This window comes from Mauremys reevesii, linkage group 13, assembly GCF_016161935.1.
Source record: "Mauremys reevesii isolate NIE-2019 linkage group 13, ASM1616193v1, whole genome shotgun sequence".
NCBI lineage: Eukaryota > Metazoa > Chordata > Testudines > Geoemydidae > Mauremys > Mauremys reevesii.
This window is the reverse complement of record NC_052635.1, coordinates 48,783,765-48,793,757: the sequence shown is the minus strand read 5'-3', so window position 1 is coordinate 48,793,757 and position 9,993 is coordinate 48,783,765. Positions and strand designations below refer to the sequence as shown.

The window sequence follows — 9,993 nt, the reverse complement described above, 5'->3', positions numbered from 1 at the left end:
GGAGCTGTAATGCTGGTTTTTAATGTCCCTAAGAACTAGGAAACAAAAATCAAAAATAGACTTTACTTTGCTTTCTTTGATAAAAGTAATAAAACGGTTAGCGGTGTTAAATTAATCCTTTAAAAAACAAAACCCAAGGAGGTTAAATAAAGCCCAGCGGGCTCTGGGTAAAAACCACAACGACTACAAAACAGCTGCAAAGACGTTTTTACACACAAAATGAAATTCCTTTTCTCTGCTTTTCTTGTATACGGTAAACAGCTTCGGCAAACACGGAACTCGCACATGTGGAAAGGAAACATGGATGCTATGGAAACAAACCCTGCAGGGAGCATGGTCGCCACGGACAGAACTATTTACACTATGGACACGGAGCTGGGCTGGTGGTGCCAGGCCGGCAGGAAGAGCCTCTGGACCCTGCCGGCTTTTCTCTTGGAAATGACAGGCTTCAGCCAGCTGCCAGGGACCTTCTAGGCCACAGCTCTGTCAGTCCGTCCGTCCGTCCGTCCTTCATCCGTGCAGCCGTCCCAGCTCCAGCTGCCTCTTCCTCAGAGTTTTAGTGTTTGAAGGGGCTGCAGACTCTTCCTATGACTGTGGCATTTGGCTTCTTTGCCCCTTGTTCAGGACAGCAACCGATTGTCTTCCCACAGGGCATAAGGCGAGGGAATCTCCCTCGACTCTGGTGAGGAAAGGGGCCTTGCAGGTTGACAGAGGAAAGCAAGCAGGGTGGAGCTGCCTGAAGAGAGTCCCCCAGGCCTGGCACGGCACTGCATAGCCAGCAGTCTCTCCACCTGCCACATCGAACCTCCCCTCCTCTGGAGCACTGTTACCTTCGCCCCTGCTGCCTGTCCCCGCACACTGCCCTCTGCAGATTAATTGGCATTGGTCTCCCGGCTGGTGCTTTGCTCTCCGCCCGTCTCCCGATCTTTATCTGCTGTTGAGGAAGAAGTGGAGGAGGAAGAGGAGGAACCTGTGGAACTGAGGGTCCGTCCCGAGTGCTTATAGGCTGTGACAAGCTCCTGCAGCCGCTCCGGCGTGGGCTCCCACTTGGTGAAGCCTGCGTTGTTTTGGAGGAAGATGATAGCAGTGTTGTGCACGGCTTTGTAGTACATCTCCTCTCTGCAAGGGAAGACGACAGGTACTCAGTACTCGCTTCGTGGGCCTGTCCAACCAGTCGCTCACCGGCACCTGGACCCTCCCACACTGACGTCTCCCCGTCTCCCTGCAATAACTGTGGGGGCTGGCAAGCCCTGAGTGGGGATGCTCTCGGCCGGCCCCAGGCACAGGGCACAGCCTCGGGGAGGTCCAGGCTGTGCAGGGCCAGTGCCTGGTGCCTTCAGGACACAGGGGAGCAGCAGGCTCAGGTGGAGGGGAACTCGAAGATCTCGCGGCACAGACACTGGCAGAAGCTGTAGAAGACACAGAGAATGAGGGTGGAGGGCACCAGGCTGACCAGCACGATGCCCAGGTTGTGGCGCTCAATGAGCAGGAGGTAGATGCCGAAGGGCAGGGAGCTGAAGTAGATGAGGCACAGCATCCAGAGGATGAAGTGGGGTATGGCATGCCAGGTGCAAGCGCGGCATTGCTGGATGGGGCCGCGGCAGGGCAGCGAGTCCAGGCTGGCGGGGCGGTACAGGCGTATCAGGTCCAGCATGCCCAGGCCTTCGGGGGGCGCCACGTCCTCTGGCACCTCGAGGATGGTGATGACCAGGCAGTCAGAGGAGCTGCGGGAGGGCTCCAGGACGCTGGGGCACAGGATGACCTCAGGGGAGGGCAGAGTGCCTCGCTTCTTTGCCCGCTCGTGGTGTGTCAGCACTGCCAGCACCTTGCTGTCATCCTGGAGCAGCTGCACATCCTCCTCGGGGACCTGGGTCTCCTGCCGGCAGAAAGGGCAGCTGAGCAGGCGGGGCGAGGACTCCCCCATGGTCACCATCTTGCGCAGGCACTTGGCGCAGACCCGGTGGCAGCAGCTGAGCAGCTTGGGCTTGCGGGCCCATGCGTCGTAGCGATTGTAGCAGATCTTGCACTCCAGCTCGTGCGCTGGGAATGTCGGCGGCTGGCATCTCTCCAGCTCGCCATCCTGGTGGGTCATGGTCTCTCTTCCTGAAGCCGCTCGGAGCTCCTGGAGAGACGGTCCTAGAGCCCAGCCTGGGGAGAGGCACGGGGAGACCTCCATGAAGAAAGGGTTTGTAAGCAGAGTCCCAAGTGCCCTGCTTGCCGCCCTCAGGGCCTCCAGCACAGCCACCCTAGGCTAGAAACAGGGTCAGGGGCCTCGTTCTGGGCAGCAATTCAGGGGCTCTGCAGCGCAGGGAGCCAAGGAGAGGTGGGGATGGTGAGCCGAGCCGAGCCCTCCCCTCGGCCCCTGCCCTATCCCGCCTGGGCTGGGGGGAGGCCCCGGCCTCCTGGCAGGTGTGCACATCAGAGCTGGCACCTGCTGCAGCAGCCACGGGCAGAGGCTCGCAGCTTCCCCCTCCCGCCGGGGTTTGATCCTGACAGCGGGGCTGTGGGGGCCGTGATCAGCCGCCCCATCTCAGCCAGGGCCCAGCGCTGCCCGCCCCGGGCTGGGACCCTGCAGCGCAGGCATGTGCCCAGCAGGCTGGGGGCTGCCCGGCTCCCCGGGACGCTGGGGCTGCAGCCTCCCAGCTCAAAGCAGGAGCCCGAGCCAAGGGCGAGGCCGTTCGCTGGGCCGGAGGGCGGCAGCGCCGGGCACCCGGGCCCCGTGGGGAGGGAGGCAGAGGCCCGAGACGCCCGGACGCGGCGCCGGAGCCGGAGCCGGGCAGGGCGCGCAGCCCGGGGGAGCCCGGCCCGGCGCCTCCCTCCGCGGGCCCGGGGCGCTCACCTGCTCGCCGGGAGCCCGGGCGGCGGCGGGTCCCGGGCCGGGGCCGTGTGCGCGCCCCGTGGCGCCGGCCGAGCCCTGCCCGGCCCGGCCCGGCGCGCAGCCAGCCGCGGACGCACGGAGCCTGCGAGCCTCCGCCTCGGCGTTGGCATGGCAGCGAGGGGCGGAGGGCTGGGGGCCCGGCCCGGCCCCCGGGAAGGGGCCGCCCCGCCACCCGCCGGCTGCTCCAGCCCCGCCTCCATCGCCGGAGCGCGGACGGGCGGGGGGGCCGCGGCCTTGGTAAATTGCCGCTTGAACCGTTACTTGTATTGCCCAGACCAGGCCCCGCTGTGCCAGGCGCTGTACAACTAGACCCCAGCTCCCACCCCCGCCCTTCCCGGCTCAGGGGCTGGCCGGGAGCAGAGGCGCTGCGGGCAGCTCCAGCAGGGCTTAGCCCAGAGCTGCTCCCCAGGCTGGAGCCAGGGCTGATAACGACTAATCCCTGGGCCTCAGTCCTCCCTCCAGCTCTCTGCTGTGGCAGCCTCAGCCGCGCAGGGCAGCACTGGAGGGGAGCAGGGCCGCAGGGCCCTCCTCAGAGCTGCACTCCAGCAGCCTAGGGGCAGGGGCAGAAGAAACCCTCTTCATTTCCTAGGCCGAGGGTCCAACACTTGCTGCTTTCCAGGAGCTCTGGGGTGCTGGAGTAAGGGAGGTTCTCGGCCTGCGAGGCTGCCGCTCCAGGAAGATACTACAACACCCAAGCCCTGTCCCGCCTGGCTGCAGGGAGCCCCCACCAGGGACAACAATGGAAGGGGGCTCAGGTGAGACACCCCTGCCACGTGGGCATAGATCCCAGAACTGAGACTCCACTCAAAGCACCTGGGATTTCTAGGGAGCTAAAGAGCCCCACACCCAGCACAAACCTGCCTACAGCCTGTAATTACCACTGTGGCATCCAAGCTCATCCCCAGGCCTGAGGCAGGACTGTGGCCCAGCTCTCTCCCCGGGCCCCTTTCCTCATCGGCACACCGCACTTTGACTGTCGAGTTCTGCCAGAGCTCAGACCAACCCAATTCCTCCTCATGCTCCAGGATCAGCTCCGGGAGGGAGGGCAGGCAGCCTGGCTCCCGCAGGTAGAGGGGCAGCTGCAGCAGCTCACCCCCAGATCAGCCCTGCCGCACAGTTGGAGTGAAATCCAGCGCTGATTGACAGCCCTGGGTCACCCCTACAGCAGACAGAGGCTGAGGGAGCAGTGCGAACATCCCTCATTGCCCGTGCAGCTGCCAGGGAGACAGCAAAGCTAGTGAGGCAGCAATGCTGAGACCATAGGTGTGCGCACGGGGTGTGCCGGGCACACCCTAATGCAGGGGTGGGCAAATGCTGTTTCTGGCGGCACTTCAGTGGCGGGTCCTTCCTCGGCAGTAGTTGTCTTCTGGGGCCTTCTTAGGCGTGGGGCCCAATTCACAGGAATCAGGGGAATCGTCCTAAAGCCAGCCCCGGTCTTGAGCCCCTGCTGCATCCCTCCTGCACTCCAACCCCCTGCCCTGAGCCCCCTGCTGCACCCTACACGCCCAGCACCCCAACTCCCTGCCCTAAGCCCCCTGCCTGCAAGCAGCACCCCTCCTGCACCCCAACTCCCTGCCTGCACTCCACACCCCTTCTGCACCCTAACCCCCTGCCCTGAGCCCCCTGCACACCCAGCACCCCAACTCCCTGCCCTAAGCCCCCTGCCTGCAAGCAGCACCCCTCCTGCACCCCAACTCCCTGCCTGCACTCCACTCCACACCCCTTCTGCACCCTAACCCCCTTCCCTGAACCCGCTCCTGCACACCGCACACCCTGCACTCCCTCCCGCACCCCAACCCCTGCCCCGGCCCTGTATACAATTTGCCCACCCTGATGTGGCCCTCGGCCCAAAAAGTTTGCCCACCCCTGCCCTAATGTCTCAAAAAAAAAAAAAGTGGCTTTGCATTTTAATTTAATCGCATGATACACTCGTTTAGTTTTAAAGTATGGATTGTCGTATTATGTAGTAAGTGCCAAATAGCGTAATATAGATGTTGTAGAAATGTATAGAAAGCCTGCGTTCGCTCACAGCATGCGCCCCACCACCATTGGTCCTTCCCTCCCCCTCAACTACTATTCTAGAAAATTCTTTGACCTATATAAGTGGCCGTGTCAGGCGTGCCCAGTGCAGTGTCTACACTGTTTGTAATCTTTGTCGTGTGTACTCTACTGAAATAGCATAACAAGCCTGTGGCTTTACATTTTAAATCAATTGTATGATACCCCCTTTTAATTTTAAAATATGGATTGGTTCGTTGTTAAGAAAAGGGGCAGACAAACATTATAATGAATGTGCTGATAGTGCAAATAAGTAAAGTTTAGTTGTTAATTAAAAAAATAAGTTTGTTTCTTTAGTTTGATGAATAAAAATAATGAACTTTATGATTGAATAGTCAATAAGTGTTTGCCTTTAAAAAAATAAATCATAGAATCTCAGGGTTGGAAGGGACCTCAGGAGGTATCTAGTCCAACCCCCTGCTCAAAGCAGGACCAACCCCAACTAAATCATCCCAGCCAGGGCTTTATCAAGCCTGACCTTAAATACCTCTAAGGAAGGAGATTCCACCACCTCCCTAGGGAACCCATTCCAGTGCTTCACCACCCTCCTAGTGAAACAGTGTTTCTTAATATCCAACCTAAACCTCCCCCCCTGCAACTTGAGCCCATTACTCCTTGTTCTGTCATCTGCCGCCACTGAGAACAGTCTGGATCCATCCTCTTTGGAACCCCCTTTCAGGTAGTTGAAGGCTGCTATCAAATCCCCCCTCACTCTTCTCTTCTGCAGACTAAATAATCCCAGTTCCTCAGCCTCTCCTGGTAAATCATGTGCTCCAGCCCCCTAATCATTTTTGTTGCCCTCCACTGGACTCTCTCCAATTTATCCACATCCTTCTTGTAGTGTGGGGCCCAAAACTGGACACAATACTCCAGGTGTGGCCTCACCAGTGCCCTATATAGAGGAATAATCACTTCCCTCTATCTGCTGGCAATGCTCCTACTAATGCAGCCCAATATGCCATTGGCTTTCTTGGCAACCAGGGCACACTGCTGACTCATATCCAGCTTCTCATCCACTGTAACCCCCAGCTCCTTCTCTGCAGAACTGCTGCTTAGCCATTCGGTCCCTAGTCTGTAGCAGTGCATGGGATTCTTCCTTCCTAAGTGCAGGACTCTGCACTTGTCCTTGTTGAACCTCATCAGATTTTTTTTGGCCCAATCCTCCAATTTGTCTAGGTCACTCTGGACCCTATCCCTACCCTCCAGCGTATCTACCTCTCCCCCAGCTTAGTGTCATCTGCTAACTTGCTGAGGGTGCAATTCATCCCATCATCCAGATCATTAATAAAGATGTTGAACAAAACCGGCCCCAGGACCGATCCCTGGGGCACTCCGCTTGATATCACCTGCCAACTAGACATCGAACTGTTGATCACTACCCGTTGAGCCTGACAACCTAGCCGGCTTTCTATCCACTTTATAGTCCATTCATCCAATCCGTGCTTCTCTAACTTGCTGGCAAGAATACTGTGGGAGACCGTATCAAAAGCTTTAATCAGGAAAGGAAGGTAGGCTAAGCTCACATGCTAAATCAAAGCAAGCAGAGGAAGCTTATGTTTCAAATTTCTGAGAAAAAAATAATCCAGCGGTGTACAATTGTGGTCACCTATGTTCCAAAAAGATAAACTGGAACAGGTGCAAAGATGATCTACTAGGATGATCAGGGGAATGAGGGGCCCAGAGCTTGGCTTGTTTAGTAAAGCAAACAGAAGGCTGCAGGGGGTTTTCTGCTCTCAGTAAATACATTAAGGGGATAAATACCAGGAAGGGTGAATAGCTACTTAAGCTACATGACATGTAGGCAGAACAACGAATGGATATAAACTGTCCATGAGCAAATCCAGGCTGGAAATTGGAAGTAGGTATCTAACCATCAGAGGGATGCGGTTCTGGAACAGTCTCCAAACAGGGGCAAACCACGTTAACAGATGGTCACAGCTGGAAATGGGACCTTGGGGGAGGCCCTGGGCTCAGAGGTGACACTGCATTCTCTCTCCCAGGTGCTTGACTGGCTGGTTCTTGCCCATATGCCAGCTCAGGAGGGAATTTTACCCTGTCAGAACTAGCAGCGACCTTGGAGGTTATTCACTTTCCTCTGCAGCATGTGGGTGTGGGTCACTTGCCAGGATTATCTGGGTTTATCTCAAGGAATCATTTCCCTGCCACTGCAGAGGGCTCTGGCACTAGCGCATCTTGGTCCCTCCTATTCTCTGCCTATATCACATAATAGTCTGAATACTTTGGTCTCATTTCAGTTGTTGGGTTAGTGTGCGGGTGCTGGGCGGTGTTGGTGCCCTGTGCTACACGAGGTCAGACTGGATGATCCCTTCTGGCCTTAAACGCTATCAGATTCCTTTAGTCTGGTACAGGATTCTAGTAGATTCAAGACCCATTTAAAGACAATGCAAGACTCCCCTCACCACCCTCCTACACCTCTCCTTCTGAATGATTTTTTTATATTAGAAATGTAATAGATTTGAAGGCATTACTAATGGGACACTTGACCTTAGGGAGTCCCATTATCAATCCGTAATTTGCTGGGTGTATTTTGCAATCCTCCTGACATTGCTGGCATCGAAGGAAAAGACAAGTCTGACTTACCTGTGTAAATATCTATTCTTGTGGCATCAGCATCTCTACAAAGTAAATTCCCTGGGTGCACACCCGAATGACGTGTGCTGCGCACGCCTATGCTGAGGACAGGAGGGAAAGAGTAGAAACTGAACTGAACATCTAAGCTGAGGAGGAGTAGATAAGTGCATAATTATCCTCATTTCCTAGCTGGGGAACTGAGGCACAGGGAGACTAAGGTCAAAACTTCCCACTAATTTGGGGTGCCCAATTTGAGACACTGGTATCTGGTTTTTCAGAGTGCTTAGCATTATATAGCACTGTTTCTGTTCAAAGCACAGCTCCCCGTGACCTCCGTTCAGCTCTGAGCACTGCACTCCTACAATTCAGACTCAACTGTCTCACACCAGACACCCAAAAAATGAGGAACACAGTTAATGACCACATGTGAAAACATAGATACACAAACTGGCCACCAACAAGTTTGGGCTTGAAATTAGACAAAGGTTTCTAACCATCAGAGGAGTGAATGTCTGGAACAGCCTCCCAAGGGGAGCAGAGGGGGCAAAAAATGTAACTGGCCTCAAGCCTGAGCTCGATTATGATGCGGATGGTATGATGGCACTGCCTACACTGGCATGTGCCCCACCTGTGACTGAGAGCAGCAAATATCCCCAACAGCCAGAGATGGGGCACTCCTTGAAGAGGGCTGAGAGTTACTAGATAATTCTTTCCACGTGTCTGGCAGGTGGGTCTTACCCACATGCTCAAGGTCTAACTGATCACCAGATCTGGGGTCAGGAAGGAATTTTCCTCCAGGTCTGAATAGCAGAGAAACGAGATTTTTCACCTTCCTCTGAACTGTGGAGCACAGGTCACTTGCAGGTTTAAACTAGTGAAAAATGATGAATCCTCTAACTTTAAATCATGATTTGAGGACTTCAGTAACTCAGCGAGAGGTTAGGCATCTATTACAGGAGTGGGTGGGAGAGATACTGTGTGGCCTGCAGTCAGATTAGATGATCAAAATGGTCCTTTCTGAGACCATCCTTTCTTTTCCTGAAATTCCCTGCTTCATTTACTACACACCTTCCAACTTCTGCAACAAATGAGGCAGACACATCAGCCTCCTTCACTACACCTGTAGGATTTATCCCCAGAGCAGGTCCATTCTGCACACTGAATGATGCAGGGTCCTGCAGAAAAAAATAGTATGTGATCATGTAATTGAAGACTTATCATAATGCATATGGCCCAAGAGAGCAGAGTTAAGTTCAATGGGCAACCTTATTCTGGTATGTACTCGGTTTAGAGTGCTTGACTTTGCGATCTTAATGTTCTTTTAATGTAGTTGGGGGGGGGATTTCCTAGGTATTTAAAAGAGCAAACAGGACAGCCCCCCCTCGAAATTCCATCATGTGGCATGACAGTGACATTGGCATGGTTCATCAGTAGGCCTAGAACCTGTACATCCACCACAGACCTCAGGTCACTTAAACTAACGGAGTCATTGACAGCAGTAGTGGGCTGTCATTTTCCACATGGCCCGGCACTAGGAAGGGCGTCACACTTTGCCAGTGGGTTTCAGATATTCGCAGAGAGCAGAGGATCTTGGGTCCATGCCACACTCCGTAGAGGAGTGTGCTGTAGTGCAGAGACTCTTCAGCCCATTCTCCCTAAGCTTGTCTCTTCCACAACCCTGGCACTGTGTCCCCAGCTCATTCCCCTTGCCTCTCCGGTCCCAGTCCCAAAGCCCAACCAATCAGAGCTCCCCCTCCTCCAACTCCATTTCCTTATCTTAGCCAGTCTCAATACCCCTCCTGGCACCTCATCTCTTCCCCTGCCACTGACAGACTTCCTCCAAATCCAATCTCATTCATCTCCCCAAAGCCCTGCCCGGCCCTTGGGTCCAGTCTCTTTGCACAGCCAATCCCAGTTCTCTCGCATCTCAGTTCCTTGTCAGATCTCTTCTCCTCTCCCTTCCCACTGGTTCCTAGTTCCAGCCTGCAATTCCTCCCCCCGCCCCCTTGCCAAATCTTCTGATCTGTCTTGTCCCCCCGATTTACCACACTGGCTCCCCAGCCTCCTTGCACAAGCATCCTTCCCAGACTCCTGGTTCCAATCTACTTTTCATCTGGCTTTTGTCCCCTCATCATTCAGATCAGACAGCTGCCACCTGCAGGTGGATCATTAAGGGCACAGGAGAGAGGCTCCCTGCTCTCAGTTCCAGTGCCCAGCCTGGAGCAGATGGGAGGAATCATTACAGGAAACTCCTGTACTGGATCATGCTCAGTCACTCGTGGAGCTGGTGCATGTGCAGTCCAGTAGGAGCTGAGAGGAGGGAACATGCTTGATTGCTCTGTCGAGAAGGCACTAGGAGGGGCTCAAGGGCTGAATCATTTTGGCTGAAATTTTCCAAACATTTCAGCCTGAAGCAGACCGCTGTCACTGTCTCCTTCTCTAGAGAGCCACAAGGCGCTCTGCTC

At 55.1% G+C, this 9,993-nt stretch overlaps 1 protein-coding gene across 2 annotated transcripts; it reads right to left on the bottom strand.

Annotated features, from left to right (window-relative positions):
* LOC120380371 (E3 ubiquitin-protein ligase RNF182-like) lies at positions 1-8,311 on the bottom strand. 2 transcript variants are annotated; one of them, XM_039498067.1, is made up of 2 exons: positions 7,538-8,311; positions 1-2,148 (listed from the first exon to the last, which is right to left on the bottom strand). In XM_039498067.1, the coding sequence occupies exon 2, from the start codon at positions 2,090-2,092 to the stop codon at positions 1,361-1,363; it is 732 nt and encodes a 243-aa protein (XP_039354001.1). In that variant the 5' UTR covers positions 2,093-2,148; positions 7,538-8,311; the 3' UTR covers positions 1-1,360. The 2 variants fall into 2 exon arrangements, with proteins under 2 accessions (XP_039354001.1, XP_039353999.1); XM_039498065.1 differs by lacking the exon at positions 7,538-8,311 and adding an exon at positions 2,840-2,895.
* Between the last annotated feature and the right edge of the window lie 1,682 nt (positions 8,312-9,993).

What these genes read in the sequence shown, in the direction of transcription:
- LOC120380371 (XM_039498067.1), bottom strand. Translation starts at nt 2,092, where the DNA reads ATGACCCACCAGGATGGCGAGCTGGAGAGATGCCAGCCGCCGACATTC.